The sequence below is a fragment of the Heptranchias perlo genome, chromosome 2 (genome assembly GCF_035084215.1).
Source record: "Heptranchias perlo isolate sHepPer1 chromosome 2, sHepPer1.hap1, whole genome shotgun sequence".
Taxonomy (NCBI): domain Eukaryota; kingdom Metazoa; phylum Chordata; class Chondrichthyes; order Hexanchiformes; family Hexanchidae; genus Heptranchias; species Heptranchias perlo.
The window spans coordinates 111,742,333-111,765,087 of record NC_090326.1 but is presented as its reverse complement, the minus strand read 5'-3'; the positions used below and the strand labels follow the sequence as shown (position 1 = coordinate 111,765,087).

Genomic DNA, 22,755 nt, shown 5'->3' with positions numbered 1-22,755 from the left:
AAGACATTCCAGGTTGGGAGATAAGGAACAGAAGGGACAGGGAAGAACATTCCAAGTTGGAAGGTGAGGAAGTATCCCCTTTGATGTCTAACAGCAATATGGTCAGCACATGGATTATCTATGATTGGCCGGAAATAATGTAACCCCGCATGGCAACCTATGCCCGGCTTATGATTGGTGTTGACCCTCGTTAAGTATGTTCCAACCCCTATTGATTTGTATAAAAACGTGTGGATTTCTGTATGTTTCTTGTTCTTGCTTTGCCAGCATAGAGGGACTCTATCAGGAGTCCAAATCAATGCTGCAGACTAAGAACCCTGCTATTAAAGTTGTGATGAACTTTAAAATGTATTCGACTTCAGTTTTTACTGAACCAGACTGAGGGGAAAGAATCCGGATCGTCACAGTCAGTGCTATGGTGAAACACCCCTTTAAAACGCTGATGACTTATCAGACTAAAACACATTGTTGTGCTCCTTTTTTCAAATCGACAGGCGGACATTAGGCAACATAGAGCAGCTGAAACCGATCACGCTGGATGAAGCTCTACAAAGTGATGAAATACAGGCTGCCATCATTAGTCTGGAGAACCAGTTTCATGAGGAGTATGTCAGGTACTAAGAACAAGGCAGCCCTTGAACATGTATACCAGCTATTTATGAGCCAGTAAGGCAGGAATCTCTTTTAGTGGTCTGCACAAGCTTGAATAGGAAGATGATAAGGTACAGGACCGGAGAAGACTCTGCAGTTATTCTGGCTGGTCCCAAAAACTAATACCGCTCAATCACCCACTCCCTCAAGTATCTATCCAGTTCTTCCTTAAGTTTCTCCACATCCTCTGACTCTACTATCTCCCTCAGCAGTCCATTCCACATGTTCACCAACTTTTGCATGCAGTGGTTAAATCAAAACCACTACAGTTAACCCCACTAATTAGTTTTTTCCATAAAAACAGGAAACACACAGCAGGTGAATCAGTATCTGAAAGAGAAAGGTTAATATTTTAGATGGTATTTCTCATCAGAACTGGTACAGTTCTAAAGGGCTGACAAAGACTTGCCTAATAAAGAGAGGGACAAGCAACAGCTAGAGATCAAGAATTCAAATAGAGTAATTTCACAATATAGCAGCCGTCGGCCGCAAAATTCCTGGGGGATCTCCTCCATTGGTGCAAGTGCAGCGAAGCAAAAACGCTGCCCACTCTAGCCCATGCTAGAGACGCCATCCCAAATCCCGGGGTCATTTGTATGGCTGGGGCGGACGCATCATTGGCACCTGCCTCAAACTGCAATGTCGGAGCTGTGCTACGCTGTTCCGACAGCGGAGACATGGCCCATCGAGACTCTGGAGAAACTCCTGTTCTTCATCTCGTCTGCTCCAAAAGGTTACGGGCTTTTTTACAGGCCTCAGCAGGAATCGCCTCAGCAGGAATCACCCCAGCTCTCAGTTATATCACGTGTGAGTTCTGCTGGGGCCTCTGGAGGGTGTAAAAGGCGGAGTTTAAGAACATAAGAACATAAGAAATAGGAGCAGGAGTAGGCCAATCGGCCCTTCGAGCCTGCTCCGCCATTTAATAAGATCATGGCTGATCTGATCCTAACCTCAAATCTAAATTCATGTCCAATTTCCTGCCCGCTCCCCGTAACCCCTAATTCCCTTCACTTCTAGGAAACTGTCTATTTCTGCTTTGAATTTATTTAATGATGTAGCTTCCACAGCTTCCTGGGGCAGCAAATTCCACAGACCTACCACCCTCTGAGTGAAGAAGTTTCCCCTCATCTCAGTTTTGAAAGAGCAGCCCCTTATTCTAAGATTATGCCCCCTAGTTCTAGTTTCACCCAACCTTGGGAACATCCTCACCACATCCACCCGATCAAGCCCCTTCACAATCTTTACAGGGTAAAGCTCCCAAGTACTCCCCTGGAAGATCCGCCCACAGTCCCCCACTGGAATTTAAAGGGCCACAGGAAATGGGGTGGATTCCTGGCATAACTGGGTTCCATCCCAAATTCCTAGCCCCTTATCCCGCCCCCCCACTCCCCAGGAGAAATTAGGCTTTTCATCTTCTATCCTCAGGGGCTAATGAGTTTATTGCTCTGCCAGTTCTGGTGAAGTGCCACCTGAAATGCAAACCTATCTTCCTCTTTCAGATAATAACTGACTGCTTTTCCATCATTTTCTATTTTCGTTTCAGATTTCTGGTTCTGGCAGATATCTTTCTATCTGCATTTATTGTTTTATTTTCTAGTATATTGCCAGTAAGGTTTGGTGTTTTCTTTAAACATGTTTTAATGGACCAATGTCCATTGTGACACATTGGAGATCCAACACGGAATGGTAGGATGTGGCTTTTGCACCCATCATGTGGTTCAATCCCAGCCACACGGAGATCGAGAGTTACTAATTGGAGAACAAGTAGTGAAGGAAAACCAAAGGGTAATTCTTCCCAGCCTGCTTTTGCTGACTTCCTATTGGACAGTGATGGTATAGCATTAGCATTGGTAATAAACTGGATTCCTGGCATGGGAGCTCAACAATGGCAAAGGGGTGAAAATTATTATCTTTTTTATTAAAAAGATAAAACTGCACCTCTTTTCGCTTGACGTGTGCTCAATTTCCAGATGTAGGTATTACAATGAGGTGGGAAGGGTGATCCTGAGCTCCCACCTCACCTTCCTCTCTCTGCACACCAAGGCCTCCAAATGGAATGGGTACCTGAAGCACACAGCTATGTGCCTTGTGCTCGGAGGGTCTGTGGGGGTCTTGGGAACACCCGAAAGAAAGAAGGTGGCAACAGGTATTTTTACCCCCTCCCAACAAGAACATTATCTGTAACTTTGCGACCTTCTTGACCATTGCCTTTCCTAGTGCCAGAAAACAAGCTGGGCAAGCCTGTTCCAGCAGAAAAACATAAGAAATAGGAACAGGAGTAGGCCATATGGCCCCATGAGCCTGCTCCTCCATTCAAGCAAAAGCTGAGTTGTTACAGTCTACAGCTGAGCCCTTTCACAACTGAGCTTCTAGAGGTGGCCAATCATAGACATCTCAGAAGTCCTTGAATGACCCTCAGCACCTTATCTCCTCCCAAGTTGCAGCCACTGGGGCAGCATCTTGTAGAAGCACTAGAGTAGGTAAAAGTACTATGGGCAAAGAGTGACAAAAAGTAAGCAAGCTTAAACTGCTGGAGGTCCTCAGCATCATCCATGTTGTTATCATCCTCTCCCTCATGAGTCTGAATGCCCTCCTCCAGTGGTAGCTCCATGCTTTGTTTGTCCATGTTATGATGCATAGTTTAGAAAGGGGAAGTAGGGAGAAATTAATAATGATCTTGTACATCAATTCTGAGATTGATTCAGTTTGTTTCCAAAATAATCATGCAATTCTGTTCATGCTCTACGTTTTGTTAAAAAGGAAGTTTCTGGATGCAGGGAAACATGTCTGTGTAGAATACCCAATGGCACTCTCAGCAGCTGCAGCCCATGAACTATGGGATCTTGCTGATATCAAAGGTAATCGGATGAAGTAGTTGTAGTAAAACAGTATTTGACAATGACTGGATTAAGAATTGAAAATGTGTCAGCACTAACGATTGACCATTGAGAGTTTGCGATCTGAATCAGGGTCATTCCTGGACCTGTCCTACCAATTGATCCTTCTAGTGTCGATCTCCATAAATTATTTAAGTACTATAATCTGAAGTTTGTTTTGATACCATTTAAACTGTGTCCAGGAATAAATATTTCCCTTTGTTCCTCTATTTATTTCACTTTTGTAAACATCTTTTTCATTTTCTTTCATTTGTTCCAAGATAAAATTAGAAACAGCAGGGGGGGGGCGGGGGGCGGGGAGAAAGGTTACTGCTGGTGATTTACTGTCATTGCAAGGTTATTCCCAGTTGTATGCGCTAGCCTTGTGTGGGAATTTCAAGAATACCATCTTTATTCGTCATGACTAAAGACTTGTTAGTGTCAGTGATTATTGATGAACTCCAGCTGGTTATTCAAAGGTTTAACTAAAGTTCACTGACAAGTAACACATGAACAAGGAAAATTGTGTATAGTGCAGTTAAAATGTCTCTCATTGGGTCATTTTCCTTGTGTACTTTATTGTTATATTGACAGATATACATTTAGTTAACATAGAATCATAGAATGGTTACAGCACAGAAGGAGGCCATTTGGTCCATCGAGCCCGTGCCATCTCTTTGTAAGAGCAATCCAGTTAGTTCCATTTCCCCGCTCTTTCCCCGTAGCACTGCAGATTTTTTCCCTTCAAGTATTTATTCAATTCCTTTTTGAAAGCCACAATTCAATCTGCTTCCACCACCCTTTCAGGCACTGCATTCCAGATCATAACTACTCGCTGCGTAAAAGAAGTTTTTCCTCATGTCACCTTTGGTTCTTTTGCCAATCACCTTAAATCTGTGTCCTCTGGTTCTTGACCCTTCTGCCAATGGGAACAGTTTCTCTTCATTTACTCTATCTTAACCCTTCATGATTTTGACCACTTCTATCAAATCTCCTCTTAACCTTTTCTCCTCTAAGAAAAACCCCAGCTTCTCCAGGCTATCCACATAACTGAAGTCCCTCATCCCTGGAACCATTCTAGTAAATCTTTTCTGCACCCTCTCTAAGACCTTCACATCCTTCCTAAAGTGTGGTGCCTGGAATTGGACACAATACTCCAGTTTTTATAAAGCTTCAACATAACCTCCTTGCTTTTGCACTCTGTGCCTCTGTTTATAAAGCCCAGGATCCCGTATGCTATTTTAACCGCTTTCTCAACGTGTCATACCACCTTCAAAGATTTGTGCACATATACCCCAGGTCTCTCCGTTCCTGCACCCCTTTTAGAATTGTACCCTTTAGTTTACATTGCCTCTCCTCATTTTTCCTGCCAAAATATATCACTTTGCACTTCTCTGCGTGATATTTCATCTGCCATGTGTCCGCCCATTCTACCAGCCTGTCTATGTCCTCTTGAAATCTATTATTATCTTCCTCGTTGTTTACTACACTTCCAAATTTTGTGTCACCCAAGTCCAAGTCATTAATATATATCAAAAAATGCAGTGGTCCTAGTACCGACCCCAAGGGAACACCACCATACACCTTCCTCCAGTCCGAAAAACAACCATTCACCACTTCTCTCTATTTCTTGTCACTTAGCCATTTTCATATTTATTTAAACCTAAAATCTAAAAGGAAAAACATACTTTAAAATTAGACTTATGATGTGTTTTTTTTTTCATTTCATAAAGTCAACGCTTAAATCAAAATTTAAGCATTGTTTCAGAGCTCTGTAGTTCTCCATTTGATCAGCAAACACATTCTGATAACATGCTACAGAAAGCCTAGAGGAGTATAAAAAGCGCAGTGGGTGAAATTAAAAAGGAAATTAGGAAAGCAAAGAGAGGGCATGAAAAGATATTGGCAAGGAAAACCCAAAGATGTTTTATAAATACATTAAGAGCAAGAGGATAACTTAGGAAAGAGTAGGGCCTATTCGAGACCAAAAAGGTAACCTGTGTGTGGAGGTGGTAGACGTTGGTATGGTTCTTAATGAATACTTTGCGTCTCTTCACAAAAGAGGGGGACAATGCAGTTAAGGAGGAGTGTGATAAACTTAGTGAGAGAGGAAGTATTAAAGGGATTAGCATTTTTGAAAGTAGATAAATCACCAGGGCTGGATGAAATGTATCCCAGGGTGTTAAAAGAAGCAAGGGAGGAAATAGCGGAGGCTCTGACCATCATTTTCAAATCCTCACTGGATACAGGTGTGATGCCGGAGGATTGGAGGGCTGCTAACGTTGCACCATTGTTTAAAAAGGGAGAGAGGGATAGACTGAGTAATTACAGGCCAGTCAGTCTAACTTTGGTGGTGAGCAAATTATTGGAATCAATTCTGAAGGACAGGATAAACCATCACTTAGAAAGGCATGGAGTAATCAAGGACAGTCAGCATGGATTTGTTAAGGGAACGTCGTGTCTGACTAACTTGATGGAATTTTTTGAGGAGGTAGCAAGGAGAGTCGATCAGGGTAGTGCATTTGATTTGGTCTACATGGATTTTAGCGAGGCTTTTGACAAGGTCCCACATGGCAGACTGGTCAAAAAAGCACAAGCCCATGGGATCCAAGGGAGAGTGGTAAGTTGGATCCAAAATTGGCTCAGTGTCAGGAAGCAAAGGGTAATGGTCGACGAGTGTTTTTGTGACTGGAAGGCTGTTTCCAGTAGGGTTCCACAGGGCTCAGTACTAGGTCCCTTGCTTTCAGGTGATATGTATTAATGATTTGGACTTAAATGTAGGGGGCATGATTAAGAAGCTTGCAGATGATACAAAAATTGACCGTGTGGTTGATAGTGAGGAGGAAAGCTATAGACTGCAGGAAGATATCAATGGACTGGTCAGGTGGGCAGAAAAGTGGCAAATGGAATTCAATCCAGGAGGGCAAACAAGGCAAGGGAGTACACAATAAACTGGAGGATACTGAAAGGAGTAGAGGAAGTGAGAGACCTTGGACCGCATGTCACAGATCACTGAAGGTAGCAGGACAGGTAGATAAGGTGGTTAAGGAGGCATATGGAATACTTTCCTTTATTAACTGAGGCACAGAATATTAGAGCAGAGAGGTTATGCTGAAACTGTATAAAACACTGGTTGGGCCACAGCTTGAGTACTGTGTGCAGTTCTGGTCACCACATTACAGGAAGGATGTAATTGCACTAAAGAGGGTACAGAGGAGATTTACAAGAATGTTGCCAAGACTGGAGAATTTTAGCTATGAGGAAAGATTGGATAGGCTGGGGTTGTTCTCTTTGGAACAGAGGAGGCAGAGGGGTGATTTAATTGAGTTGTACAAAATTATGAGGGGCCTAGATAGAGTGGATAGGAAGGACCTATTTCCCTTAGCAGAGAGGTCAATAACCAGGAGGCATAGATTTAAAGTGATTGGTAGACGGATTAGAGGGGAGCTGAGGAAAAATATTTTCACCCAGAGGGTGGTGGGAGTCTGGAACTCACTGCATGAAAGGATGGTAGAGGCAGAAACCCTCAACTCATTTAAAAAGTACCTGGATGTGCACCTGAAGTGCCGTGACCCACAAGGCTACGGACCAAGTGCTGGAACGTGGGATTAGGCTGGGTGGCTCATTTTCGGCGTGGACATGATGGGCTGAATGGCCTCCTTCTGTGCCGTAAATTTTATATGATTCTATATGAACATCAGTCTTTTTGGAACATGTCTGCCCTTCACACTGCCAGGCATTTGATCTGTTTTCAGATTTATCATTGAGATATTGACCATTTTATCTCTCAATTCCCCACTTCATTGAGCATGGAGAGAATGTACAGGTATCCACAACAGACACCTAATTGTCAGTATATTAAGATAGACTTTTGAGGGGAAAAACATGGACATAGGTGACAGTAACAATGACAGCATTCATACCTAGATTTAATTTCTCCTTTTAAGAAGTATAGATTTAACCCAGTGGGTGTTGAACATCCTTTGTAGAATTTAACTTTATTGTTTTGCAACATCTACGGAATTAATTTTCCATACATTTCTGAATAAAATACAGTACAATAACAAATTCACAATATTCATGAAATACTTTTGATTTTTATATAGTAATGTCCCTGTAGTCCTCAAATGTAAATGTAATTTGGAAGTCCTTCGTTTGCCATTTTAGAAAATGAGCAATGTTATAATCAGCACACAAATGTAGCTGTCAGTGTGCTAACATTTAGATTAATTCAAAAGTTTGGGGATAAAAATGAAGGGTTCCAGGAGAGTGTAGAAAGTCTCCTTAAAGCATCATTATAATCTGGCACCCACCCTAGGTGCAGCCACTACCAATCCTCAAGCTGGACACTTTTTGATGCATAATTATTGAACCATCAGGAAAAATGTGATGGATAGGCCTGTCACAGCAAATGCAAATTTAATTTTTATGCTCAATTTAATTACTACTATTTTTCATGTTATATTTAAAAGAGCATTGTTGTCCTGGTAACATAAGAACATAAGAAATAGGAGCAGGAGTAGGCCAATCGGCCCTTCGAGCCTGCTCCGCCATTCAATAAGATCATGGCTGATCTGATCCTAACCTCAAATCTAAATTCATGTCCAATTTCTTGCCCGCTCCCCGTAACCCCTAATTCCCTTTACTTCTAAGAAACTGTCTATTTCTGTTTTAAATTTATTTAATGATGTAGCTTCCACAGCTTCCTGGGGCAGCAAATTCCACAGGCCTACCACCCTCTGAGTGAAGAAGTTTCTCCTCATCTCAGTTTTGAAAAAGCAGACCCTTATTCTAAGATTATGCCCCCTCGTTCTAGTTTCACCCATCCTTGGGAACATCCTTACCGCATCCACCCGATCAAGCCCCTTCACAATCTTATATGTTTCAATAAGATCGCCTCTCATTCTTCTGAACTCCAATGAGTAGAGTCCCAATCTACTCAACCTCTCCTCATATATCCACCCCCTCATCCCCGGGATTAACCGAGTGAACCTTCTTTGTACTGCCTCGAGAGCAAGTATGTATTTTCTTAAGTATAGACACCAAAACTGTATGCAGTATTCCAGATGCGGTCTTACCAATACCTTATATAACTGCAGCAATACCTCCCTGTTTTTATATTCTATCCCCCTAGCAATAAAAGCCAACATTCCGTTGGCCTTCTTGATCACCTGTTGCACCTGCATACTAACTTTTAGATTTTCTTGCACTAGGACCCCCAGATCCCTTTGTACTGCAGTACTTTCCAGTTTTTCGCAATTAAGATAATAACTTGCTCTCTGATTTTTCCTGCCAAAGTGCATAACCTCACATTTTCCAATATTGTATTGCATCTGCCAAATCTCCGCCCACTCACCCAGCCTGTCTATATCCCCTTGTAGGTTTTTTATGTCCTCCTCACTCTCTACTTTCCCTCCCATCTTTGTATCATCTGCAAACTTTGATATGTTACACTCGGTCCCCTCCTCCAAATCGTTAATATAGATTGTAAAGAGTTAGGGACCCAGCACCGACCCCTGCGGAACACCACTGGCTACTGGTTGCCAGTCCGAGAATGAACCATTTATCCCAACTCTCTGCTTCCTGTTAGATAACCAATCCTCCACCCATGCCAAAATATTACCCCCAATCCAGTGATTCTTTATCTTGAGCAATAATCTTTTATGTGGCACCTTGTCGAATGCCTTCTGGAAGTCTAAATACACTACGTCCACTGGTTCCCCTTTATCCACCCTGTACGTTATGTCCTCAAAGAACTCAAGCAAATTTGTCAGACATGACTTCCCCTTCATAAAGCCATGCTGACTTTGTCCTATTAAATTATGTTTATCCAAATGTTCCGCTACTGTCTCCTTAATAATAGACTCCAAAATTTTACCCACCACAGATGTTAGGCTAACTGGTCTATAATTTCCAGCCTTCTGCCTACTACCCTTTTTAAATAAGGGTGTTACATTAGCAGTTTTCCAATCTGCCGGGACCTTTGCTGAGTCCAGAGAAGTTTGGAAAATTATTACCAAACTGCGTATCATTTTACTAGATGTTTATAAACAGAGAAATGCAATAATTTTGCCAGCTTTGTGCTTGTAATATTATCTTATTTTTCAAAAGAGCATTTCTTTCCCTCATGCCACTTTTCTCCCTCTCCGAAAGGTGTTGATTTCTTTCTGCAGTCTGATTCGAAGGACATTCCACAAGGTCTCCACATTTAATACCATGGGAGATTAGCTAGTTATAGCTTATTGTTAAATAGCAAAACACACAGAAATTTGGAAGTAGAAAAGTAGAGTTGATTGGTCAAAAAAGAGTTTCTCTGCAACACAGGCTGAGGAGCTGGGAGGCACAAACTGAGGCACTACAGTGTTACCACTGGCAAAAGGGTGTAATTACACTGATAAGTTTACATAGGCAGTTTCCATTATAAATGTGGACATAGGAATTTATAATGGAAATTTTGACAGGAAGTGCACACAGAATTCAGATTTTTAATATATTATAGAATGTAATATAATGTATGCTGTGTATATGATCATTTTTTTTTGAAATCCAGGAAAGGTTCTACATGTGGAGCACATAGAACTACTGACAGCAGAGTACAAGCAGTTGAAACAGAAAGTGAGTGGAAAAGAGCTGATGGAGGGTACTCTTCATTTCACAGGTAGCCATAACAACAAAACACCTGCATCTGAAATGCAGAATAAATTAACAGAATAGTATTTAAAAGTGCGAACTCCTCCCACAATTGTATTTCCATATTATTCAGCAGTTATTACAGCAGTTAGTAGAGATTAGTTTATCACTGCTGATATTGAAGTAGGGAGGGTTCCCTTCCCGTCTTCATACTGTTAGGGCGCAATGGCTTCCATACCACGACAGCAAAATAGCTCCTCAGCCCAGATACCATTAAAGGAAAGGAAAGAACTTGCATTTATATGGTGCTTTTCACAAGCTTAGGAGGTACCAAAACGCTTTACAGCCAATAAAGTACTTTTGAAGTGTAGTTACTGTTATAATGTAGCAGAGGACAATACCATACCTGCCATAGTTGATAGGTTCTTTAACATTGCAGTTATTGTTTGTCTGGGTTGACCTAAACAAAACTGTTGAGGGCAGTAATTAGAGGCATTTTACCAGAGATTCTCAATTTAGAAATTTACTGCACATAAGGAGGACATTTGACCCATTACATCTGTACCAAGTCTTTGCTGGAGCAATCCAAAACTCCTTGATTTCTCCCCACAGCCTCGTAGCTTCCTTTGCTTCAAATATTTATCAATTTTTTTCTTAAAAGATACAATGGTCTCTGCCTTAACTACTCCCTGTGGCAAAGTATTCCTTGCTCCTTAGCGCCATGGTACACAGAAATTTGTTAAATTTTTATTGAACTATTTCAACAGCGTTACCATTCTCCATTCAACTCTTAGGTATCAGCTGTGGATCAGTGGTAGCAATCCCGTCTCTGAGTCACAAAGTTGTGGGTCCCGATCCAGAGACTTGAGCACAAAATCTGGGTTGACGCTCCAGTGCAGTACTGAGGGAGCGCTGCTGTCGGAGGGGCTGCCTTTCAGATGTGACCTTAAAACTGAGGCCCCATCTGCTCTCTCAGGTGCTTGAATAGGATCCCATGGCACTATTTTGAAGAAGAGCAGGGGAATTCTCCCCAGTGTCCTGGTCAATATTTATCCCTCAGCTAACATAACTAAAATAGATTATCTAATTATTATCACATTGCTGTTTTGTGAGACCTTGCTGTGCACAAATTGGCTGCCGCGTTTCCTACATTACAACAGTGACTGCACTTCAAAATGTACTTAATTGGCTGTGAAGTGCTTTGGTGCATCCTGAGGTCGTGAAAGACGCTATGTAAATGCAAGTCTTTGATTCTAAAGCACAAACAGACTATCCCCTGGCAGGTGCAAGTTGCCACTTTCAACCATATGGTGAATTGTGCAAGGAGCCTCACTCGACAGGAGCACAAATCAGATACAGAGCTCAGCATTCCAAACTTGTAGTGCTCCCAATTTACTAATGATTATCCTGTTTATTTTGGTGTGAGACAATGCTTCAAGTGTGCAGCTGGTTTGACCAATGTTGACTGTAGCATCATCACAGCCCTTTTTCTAAGTGGAGGGAGAAGGGTTGGGTGACAGAAGGAAGATAATTGGGCTGCAATTTGTTAATAAAAATATACTGCTACCCAATTTAGATTTTCAAAAGTTTTGAAAATTCTTAATGATTCTTACAAATGTACAAGTGAGCAATGAGATTTTAAATTTACTTTTTTTGAATTACTCTAATACATTTTTAAAAGAGTACACTCGTGAACCAAACCCTCAAAATCTGTAACAGTACCCCCTTTTTCTGGGATTTTATAAGAGAAGTAGCGATATTAAAGAACACAACTGCAAGATACTCAATCCATCCCTTGACATGAAACTATAACATTCTCTCTCTGTGGGGTCAATTTTGACACCAGTCATAGTAAGTGAAAATCGGCCTCTCCAGTCATATAAATATAACTGGAAATAAAGCTCCACTTCATCATTGGAAAGGATTGAGTATGCCCCATCCCACTCACTGTGCTTTTAATGTTTCAAATTCAAATCATAAGAACAAAAGAATTTGCATTCATATAACACCTTTCCAGTCCTCAGGATGCCCCAAAGCAATTCACAGCAAGGGCCAATGGCAGGTAAATCTGTCTTGGGGATGTTCATGGAAGAGTAGATGTTGATCCAAATATTTGCAGCGAGGGAGCGGTTCAGCGGCCGGGGAACCTGGAAATAACAGGAAGGCGGAGGTCCTGCCGAATTTAACAGCAGGATCTCAATAGAATTTTTTTACTCTGTTTCCTGCTCAGCTGCCAGCCAGATTGAGAGGCTGGCCGGCTAAGCCTGCTGTACAAGGACGCAGCCGCAGACCGCTGGGGACGGTCCCCGGCAATGGAGAAGATCGGAGGTCATGGCGGTGGGTGCTCAGAGCGCGGCAGCGAGGAGCAACGTAGGGAGGAAGAGAGAGATCGTGGGGGGGGGGGGGGGGCGGAGATAGAGATCGTGGTGAGGGAGGGATCTCACGGAATATCCGAGCCATTAAATTTAAATGGCTGCCAAAATGTGAGGAATGCAGCCTCATTTAAATATTATAATTACAAAGCTGCCTCTCCAGAGAGGGTTACTCGGACGCCCCCCTCAACCGGCGCAATAAAATCAGAAGTAGGCACATTTGTGGCGGGTTGGGGTCGGATTTCACATTTTTAGCAATTTAAACCACCCCCCGACCCTCTCCCGTCTGTCGTGGGGGGGGGGGGTGGGGGTTGAAATTACTCCCATAATGTCACGTGATTTTTACGTCCACCTGAGCAGGCAGATGGGTCATCGGTTTTATTTCTCATCGGCAAGACGATACCTCCAACAATGCAGCACTCCCTCAGTACTGCATTAAGACATTGTGAAGCAATATCACCCAATGGTATTCTGGTTTATAAAACCTGAATGTCGTTAGATAATGTTGCTCACAATCAGTGACAACTGTGAAATTTTTGAAATTCCTACCCAGGTTTACACCAATTGTGGAAAAAGTAGCATCAGTAGCCCTGGTATTCTCATTTTTGTTACAAAAAAAATCTAAAAGGACCAATTCCTGTTTCTGGGATCAGATTCTTCTGCTCTGTTAATTGAGAATTGACTTTTTCAAGCTTGTTCCAATGTGGTCCTTTTATTTGTTAGTCAGAATTCTGAAACCTTATAATACAATAAGAAACTGCTATTTCTATTGTAGACATGCCCATAATATCTCAAACTTTTGCATTATTGATGCCTTCTGTGCCTAATGCACACTACTAGACAGCTGTCAATAGAATCAACTTTATGGATTGAAGGTAATTTAAGTGCGCTTTGTAATAAAGCAACAAAACATTAGAGCACATCATTGTTTTCAAGGAGGATATTTATCATGATAGTATTTATGTTTGGTGTTCTGGTTAAATGACCTTAGTATGCTTATACTTCGAGTTTTGTTGTAGCAAAGGACAGGCAGTATATGTACCTACTATTTTCTAGGTGGACCTTTGGATCGGCAACACACCGGATTCCCTGCCTTTAGTGGGATATCCCGTCTATCATGGCTTGTGGATCTCTTTGGGGAGCTCACTGTCAAATCTGCTACATTGGAAGAGCATCAAAAGGAGCAGTACTGGAAGATGACAACGCACTTCTACACTAAAAATAGCAGGTTTGTGATTCTGTCACAAGTTATGTTTACAATATGTTTACTGTATTGAAACTTATATTTTCTCTGTGGAGCTTCTACAGGTTCAGTCTAATCCATAGGGAGAATCAATATTATAAACATCTTAGAAAACTTATAGTAATCTTGTATGGGATTGATAGTGGGTTGTGAAAGTCTATTTCTGTTGCACAAGTACCTTATCATAGAAATACTAATTCTAGACAATTTGTGAGTAGTATCTGGCAGACTCGCAAATTCAGGGCTAGAGTCTGAATTTCATCCCATTAATTAAGGTCCTTCTTCCCCGCTAGGAAATCTCTGTACATCACAATTGAATGTAGCTTTATTCCGAGTATGAAATTTATGTAACTAACTTAATATATCCTGCAGGTGTCATCGCAATTATGATGGAAACATTGCTGGAAATGTTTTGCTTTTTGTAGAGATATCTATTTCCTCGTGACTTTAGCTGTGACAATCGAGTTCTCTTCTCTAGTGGTAGAATGAGGTCTGAAGTAAAAAGATGCCGAGGATCAGAGTGATTGAATGACAACTGGTGACGAGACACTAAGTTGTAACAGGGTAACAGTTCTGCTGTTATATCAAGGAGTCATGTGATACAAAATATTAATTTACAATCTCTTACCAAATGTCTACTCTTCATTAATTTTATTTTAGACCCTTAATCTGGATTGAGGAAAGAGGACCAAGCTTAAAACACAAAAAACATATCAATTTCCAGTTCAAATCGGACATTTTGGATCATATTCCAGAAGTACCTAAAGACCCTGTAGGACTATTCATGCAAGACCTCAACCTGTTTGCCCAGAAGCTAGCAAGGCAAGCACCCACCGAGCCCTCTGAAAAGAAACGCATCCTGCACTGCCTAGGCCTGGCAGATGAGATAAGAGTTTTCTGTGAGCAGAATACACGAAATTAACACAATAATTCCGCTTTCTTCTGCTTCTGCAAATATGATTGGCGCTCTGTTGCTTTGATGGATTGGCTTTTTGGATTGATATGTATGCCTAGTTTTTGAAATTCTGATTAATATGGTTGCCTATTTTAGACCTTGTTACCACTTACATTGTTAACAGAAAGTAATGTATATCCTATTCACAAGAGCCAGTTACTAACAAGCAGTTGGATGGACATTGCTGCCTCATTTCATTAAGCTGTTCTTTTTGTTTTGTTAACTCATGCTATTAGTTGCTGAAACTCCAGATGACCAGTTAGTATTATTGTTATTATGCACACAACTTTCGTATTAGGCAAAAACTGAGGAAAGCGTTATGAGAAGTCAAATTGCAGTAATATTAATTTGTTTTGCCTATTAGTAAGACTCCATGCACTTGACAGTTGTGGCTTGATAGTTGACTGTTTCCATAGCAACACAAAGTTATTAGCCAGACTTGTCCCTGTCCTCTTCTGTGGCCGTACTAGGTATTATGCATGCTGGGAGATTAATAATTGAAAATTGAACTGTAGTCGAATGCAAAGTAATATTCCTCCTTAAATACTTGCCAGATCCATAAACTCTCATTATAGATAGTAATGTTAAAAGTACACATTGACCCTGGTTCCAAAATGCTATAATTTAGCAAAATTTTAATAAAATACCCAGGCATTTCTCATCTTAATTTACCAGCTCCACCATTTTGATTAATATCGGCCTGAGGTAGCAACTTCCCAGATGATTGTCTTGTTTCCCTCACTACAAAACAGTAGTTAGGTCCTTTTGCCTGGATGTTTATAAAAAGGCATGTGACCGTGTTAGGAAGAAAAAGTGACGACACTTCAAAAGTAATTCATTGGCTGTAAAGTGGTTCAGGATGTCTTGAGGATGTGAAAGGCCCTATATAAATGATGCTTTTTTAAAATTCATCCAAGAACATCCCAAAAAATTCAGCTAGCTGTGAATTTTCTTATTGGTTTTCTAGTCATAGAAAAGAGTATTGCAAAAATGTCACCACATCATGATTATGATATTCTGTGGGTTCCTTCACTCCTAAAACATCATACCATCTTATGCCATTTCCCATGCCGACTAAAAAGAAAAACTTGCATTTATGTTGAACCTTTCACAACCTCAGGATGTCCCAAAGTTCTTTACAACCAATGAAGTACTTTTTGAAGTGTAGTCACTGTTGTAATGTAGGAAACACGGAAGCCAATTTAAATTACAGTAGTGTGAATATATGGGCCCAACTGGAGGATTTGCGTTCCAACAAACACTCCTTTCTAGTTTTTACTTTTAACTATATAAATAGTATATTTAACATTAAAAGGATCATGAAAGAGAACTTCACAAGTCCAGGAATTTCCCAAGTCAGACACATGAGCTTGCGCCAGGGAGCCTGCCAAGGGAAGTGGCAAAATCAGAGCTGCTGCAGACCTCAGGTGCCTGCAGTAATGTTGAAGGGTCCTGCAATCTCCTCAGCTGTAACAGATTGGAGGGAGAGGAGGCCACTTCAAGGTCCTTTCCCTTCAATGGGGAACTCAGGACCATTATTGTCGTTTCCCAGGGCCTACCACGATAAGAATATAAGAACATAAGGAGTAGGAGTAGGCCATACGGCCCCTCGAGCCTGCTCCACCATTCAGTGAGATCGTGGCTGATCTTCGTCCTCAACTCCACTTTCTAGCCCGATCCCCATATCCCATCTTCCCCATTGTGGCCCCAGAAAGCATTGGTAAGTGGGGCAGACAGGAGGGAAATCTTGCAGGTACCTGGGTCCCTCATCCCCTCCACCACTTGCACGTGGCAGGCGAGGAAGGACCGGCCAGCGGCAGTCCTGGTGGGGCTGAGAAGAGAAAAATCCTGCTTGGGGTTGTGAGGCAGTATTGGGGAGGAAATTCCTCCTCTATGTGTTGTAATATTACATCTCCTTGTTTGCACTGTATTAGCTACTTAAATGCAGTTACTCTTGTGTGCATACTTTTTTTTATGTCTAAGCCTTTCAGAATTGGTTATTAAGCCAAGATTGCCACGTTGGTCAGAAAATACTTATCAAAAGACATAGAAACATAGAAAATACGAGGAGTAGGCCATTCGGCCCTTCGAGCCTGCTCCGCCATTCAATATGACGATGTCTGATCCTCTATCTCAATACCATATTCCCGCTCTCTCCCCATACCGCTTGATGCCTTCTGTGTCTAGAAATCTATCTATCTCCTTCTTAAATATATTCAATGACTTGGCCGCCATGGCCTTCTGTGATAGAGAATTCTACAGGTTCACCACCTTCTGAGTGAAGAAATTTCTCCTCATCTCGGTCCTACACGTCCTACCCCATATCCTGAGACTGTGACCCCTCGTTCTGGACCCCCTAGCCAGGGGAAACATCCTCCCTGCATCCAGTCTGTCTAGCCCTGTCAGAATTTTATATGTTTCAATGAGATTCCCTCTCATTCTTCTAGACTCAAGTGAATACAGGCCTATTCAACCCAATCGCTCCTCATACGACAATCCTGCCATCCCAGGAATCAGTCTAGTGAACCTTCGCTGCACTCCCTCAATGGCAAGTATATCCTTTCCTAGATAAGGAGACCAAAACTGCACACAATACTCCAGGTGTGGTCTCACCAAGGCCCTGTATAACTCCAGTAAGACATTCTTGCTCCTGTACTCAAATCCTCTTGCAATGAAGGCCAACGTACCATTTGCTTTCCTAACGCTTGCTGCACCTGCATGTTTGCTTTCAGTGACTGGTGTACAAAGACACCCAGGTCCCTTTGTACATCAACATTTCCCAATCTATCACCATTTAAATAATATTCTGCCTTTCTGTTTTTCCTTCCGAAGTGGGTAACTTCACATTTATCCACGTTATACTGCATCTGCCATGTATTTGCCCACTCACTCAACTTGTCTAAATCGCCTTGAAGCCTCTTTGCATCCTCCTCACAACTCACAATCTCACCTAGTTTTGTGTCGTCAGCAAACCTGGAAATATTACGTTTGGTTCCCTCATCCAAATCATTGATATATATTGTGAATAGTTGGGGCCCAAGCACTGACCCCTGCGGTACCCCACTTGTTACTGCCCGCCACCCCGGAAAAGACCCATTTATTCCTACTCTCTGTTTCCTGTCTGTTAACCAATTTTCAATCCATGCCAGTATATTACCCCCAATCCCATGTGCTTTAATTTTGCACACTAACTTCTTATGTGGGACTTTATCAAAGGCCTTCTGAAAATCCAAATACATCACATCCACGGGTTCTCCCTTATCTATTCTACCAGTTACATCCTCAAAAAACTCCAGTAGGTTTGTCAAACACAATTTCCCTTTCATAAATCCGTGTTTACTTTGTCTAATCCCTGTTGATATTTTCTAAATGTCCTATTATCACATCCCTTATAATAGACTCGAGCGTTTTCCCTACTCCTGATGTTGGGCTAACCAGTCTGTAGTTCCCTGTTTTCTCTTACCTCCTTTTTTAAATAGTGGGGTTACATTTGCCACTCTCCAATCTGCAGGAACTGTTGCATAATCTATAGAACTTTGGAAGATGACAACAAATGCATCCACTATTTCCATAGCTACCTCTTTTAGTACTCTGGGATGCAGATTATCAGGCCCTGGGGATTTATCAGTTTTCAGTCCCATTAATTTCTCCAGCACTATTTCTTTTACTAATATTAATTTCCTTTAATTCCTCCTTCTCACTAAACCCTCGGTTCCCTAGCATTTCTGGGAAGTTTGTGTCCTTTTCCATGAAGACAGAACCAAAGTATTTGTTTAATTGCTCTGCCATTTCCTTGTTCCCCATTATAAATTCTCCCGTTTCTGACTGTAAGAGACCTACATTTGTCTTCACTAATCTTTCTCTGTTAACATACTTGTAGAAGCATTTACAGTCCACTTTTATGTTCCTTGCAAGTTTACTCTCGTACTCTATTTTTCCCCTCTTAATCAATCTCTTGGTCCTTTTTTGCTGAATTATAAGCTGCTCCCATTCCTCAGGCTTGCTACTTTTTCTGACAACTTTATATGACTCTTTGAATCTAATACTATTCTTAATTTTTTTGTTAGCCATGGTTGGGCCGCTTTTCCTTTTGTGTTTTTGCACCAGAAAGGAATGTATAACTGTTGCAATTCATGCATTCAGTTCCTTAAATGTTAGCCATTGCCTATCTACCATTATGCCTTTTAATGAAGCTTCCCAATCTAGCATAGCCAATTCACTCCTCATACCTTCGTCGTTTCCTTTGTTTAGATTTAGGACCCTAGTTTCGGATTGGACTACTTCACTTTCCATCTTAATGAAGAATGCTATCATATTATGGTCACTCTTTCCTAAAGGACCCCACACAACAAGATTATTAATTAATCCTTTCTCATTGCACAATACCCAATCTAGCCTGTTCCCTGGTTGGCTCCTCAAGATACTGATCTAAAAAAGAATCTCGTACACACACCAGGATTTCATCTTCCACAGTATTATTGCTAATTTGGTTTGGCCAGTCTATATGTAGATTAAAGTCACCCATGATTACTGTAGTACCCTTGTTACATGCATCTCTAATTTCCTGTTTGATCCCATCCCCTACTTTGCCACTACTCCCACCATTGTTTTCTGCTCCTTGGCACTTCTTAACTCCACCCAGACTGATTCTACATCTTGATTTTCTGAGCCAATATCCTTTCTCACTATTGCTCTGATTTCATCCTTTACTAACACCACCACCTCACCTCCTTTTCCTTTTTGCCTGTCCTTCCTAAATATCGAATACCCTTGGATATTCAGCTCCCAGCCTTGGTCACTCTGTAGCCATATCTCTGTGATTGCAATTATATCATATCCATTTACATTTATTTGCGCTGTTAATTCATCTACCTTATTACGAATGCTTTGTGCATTCAGATAGTGTCTTTAGATTTGTCTTTTTAACATTTTTAGACATCTTAACATTTTTTTCTACTATGGCCCTATTTGTCTTATTACCATTTTTTCTTACCCAGACCCTGTTTGTTAGTGCACTCTTTTGTTTGTACGCTCTGTCCCTTCCTGTCACAATCTGGTTATCCTTACCCCAATCACTTTCCTGCACTGCTTCTTTGTCTTTTCTCTTTAGCATTCTAGATTTCTCTCCACCGGGACCCTCCTCCCCCCACCCCTTATTTAGTTTAAAGGCCTAGCTACCTCCCTAGTTATTCGATTTGCTGGAACTCTGGTCCCAGCATGGTTCAGGTGTAATCCGTCCCAACGGAACAGCGCTCTCTTTCCCCAGTACTGGTGCTAGTGCCCCACCAATCGAAACCCACTTCTCCCACACCAATCTTTGAGCCACGCATTCATCTCCCTGATCCTATTGACCCTATGCCAATGGGTAATAATCAGGTGGCTCAGGTAATAATCCAGAGATTATTACCTTTGTGGTTCTGCTTTTAATTTAGTCCCTAGCTGCTCAAACTCTCTCAGTAGAACCTTTTTCTTAGTTTTACCTATGTCGTTGGTATCTACGTGGATCACGACAACAGGATCGTCCCCCTCCCACTCCAAGTTCTTCTCCAGACCGGAGGAGATGTCCTTAATCCTGGCACCGGGTAGGCAACATAGCCTTCGGGACTCACGCTCCTGGCTGCAGAGAACAGTGTCTATCCCCCAACTATATTGTCACCTATTACAACCATCTTTCTTTTTACTCCCTCCACTTGAACCGCTTCCTGTACCACGGTGCCATAGTCAGTTTGCTCTCAAGTTGCTCACTCTGTGCCCGCGGCACTCGGTGATGGACGATGATGTGAAAGGCTTTGTATAAATTCAAGTTCTGTCCATGAGGGCAATTTTAAAAAAATGTATTTTTAAAATCAGAAGCAAAATACTGCAGATGCTGGAAATCTGAAATAAAAACAGAAAATGCTGGAGAAGCTCAGCAAGTCAGGCAGCATCTGTGGAGAAAGAAACAGAGTTAATGTTACAGGTCGAAGACCTTTCATCATGTTTGTGTTTTATCTCAGAATATTTAATAAAAACATCAGTCTTTGTAACTATTATGTTCGGACTGCATTGATATAAATCTGTCCTAGGTCAACATTCATAAGCTTTCCCACATGTAGACTGTACGATTTCCCATTTAATCTCATAGTTAAAAGCACACACACATACAGGAAAATCATGGACAAGTCATTAGTCCATCTCTTAGTTGCAGGCTACAGAGGAAAAATTGGTAGAGGCCTGAGAAGAGGTCACCTGATAAACATTTTTGTTCAGGTATGGTGCAAGGGATTTGAACAGGGGGGAAAGATTTAAAATTGGAGGAGAAAAAAAATACAAACTGCATCTGAAATCTTTCATCTTTGTCGGCTCCCCCAGTATCTGTTTGTAAAGACACTGCCCAAATGGAACTGATGCAGACTAGTCTGTACTGATCTGAGCTAGGCCAGTAGTCAAGATGTTACACTTGACCTCAGTGTACCTGGATAAGGGAGAAAAAATCAGCCAGGATTCCCACTACTGATCGCTATTCAGGAACCTGTACTGGAAAGTCAGGTGAGGACAGGATTGGGCATGGCTGCGATGTCTACCAACATTCACTGTCTAGAGTCACATATTAAGAATGGCTATTTGAATGAGGTACTGGAGGGTGGCCGATGCACAGGGAACCATACCCCAGTAAGGAGTTAATGCCTACAGGAGAGTAAGAGGGGAGAAAATTAGAGGAAGACTGATAATGCTTTTGCTGTGACCTTTTTACTTGAGTGTAGGATTTACATCAGTATATTCACTCTTTACTAAAACAACTCATTATGTACATACAAAAAAAGGATTAGAACAAGTAGTGCACTACAGACCATTAATGTGATGTGTACATATTACTAGTGGGAATGTTACCTCACCAATTTAAGACTGCATTGACTGGGGATCAATAATGCAAGGTCAGTTCATTTGCATAATTTTGTGATACTTCAGGCAGATCTTTTATAACACACTAGGAATGCCAACGCCACAATGTCAGACACCAGTAGGCTGCGGGCACATAGAAAGGTTGCCCTACTGCTTGGCCTTGCTGTAAAGTGTAAAATCTGGTGATGCAGCAGCTCTTAAAGGACTGAAGCTTGCCCCTATTTGGGGCTGCAGGTCACCTTCCAGTAAAAGTACCGATGCAAACTGCATGAAGAAGGTCACAACTGAGTCAATGCAATCACCCAAGTGCCTGGCTAAAAATGAGGATCAGGTTTTCTGGTATCAAGAGCAAAGTGAAAGTAAGTATGCTGCTCACTTTTGCATACATTTTTGTGGTGCCAATCAAGTATGAAACAAACTTAAGTTGGATACTAGCGTACGTCGCTGGACTTCCATCCTCCACATTCTGTGAATTTCAGCTCATCCAAAACTCTGCTGTCCGTATCATATCTCACCACTGGCCTAGATCGGCTTCTGGTCTCTCAAAGCATTAAATTTAGAATTCTCATCCTCATATTCAAATCCTTCCATGGCCTATTCCCTCTCTACCTCCTGTAATCTTCTCCAACGTGCCACAACCACCTGCCCCCTGAACTCTCCGTTCCTCTCATTCCGACCTCTTCTGCATCCCCCTTCCCTTCGCCCCACCATTGACTGCCATACCTTCAGTCATCTAGGCTCCACACACTGAAATTCCCTTCCAAAATCCTTACACCTCCTTTAAAGACCCTCCTTAAAGCCCACCTTTTTGGCTCAGTTTTCATTTGTTTCCTTACACCTCTATGAAGTACCTTGGAATATTTTTCTACATTAAAGACACTATATTAATTGTTTTGTTTTGCTACACCACTGGCAGATCCTCACAAAATGTACTCTTATTTTATACCCGTTCTGTCTGCTTCTTTAACTAGAGAAAATGAGCTCATGTTTTGAATAACACAGAGATTTTAGATATTTGTAATGAAAGGCTGTTATAACATCACAGTGGTTGAGAAATGTAATTGCAAACTCAAAAAAACAAACAATGGAAGAAAGCCTAATTGATTAAATTAAGAGTATCTTAACCTCTAAAACCCGTGAGGATAT

General features: G+C 41.5%; 1 protein-coding gene across 1 annotated transcript in view; it reads left to right on the top strand.

Annotated features, from left to right (window-relative positions):
- Positions 1-20,753, top strand: part of blvra (biliverdin reductase A) — a 41,734-nt gene extending 20,981 nt beyond the window's left edge. The window contains exons 2-6 of the mRNA XM_068005794.1: positions 495-614; positions 3,412-3,509; positions 10,078-10,185; positions 13,586-13,757; positions 14,433-20,753. Of these exons, the coding sequence (XP_067861895.1) occupies positions 495-614; positions 3,412-3,509; positions 10,078-10,185; positions 13,586-13,757; positions 14,433-14,694 (760 nt within the window). The 3' untranslated portion in view covers positions 14,695-20,753. The remainder of the gene's footprint in view (positions 1-494; positions 615-3,411; positions 3,510-10,077; positions 10,186-13,585; positions 13,758-14,432) is intronic.
- The last annotated feature ends 2,002 nt before the right edge of the window (positions 20,754-22,755 follow it).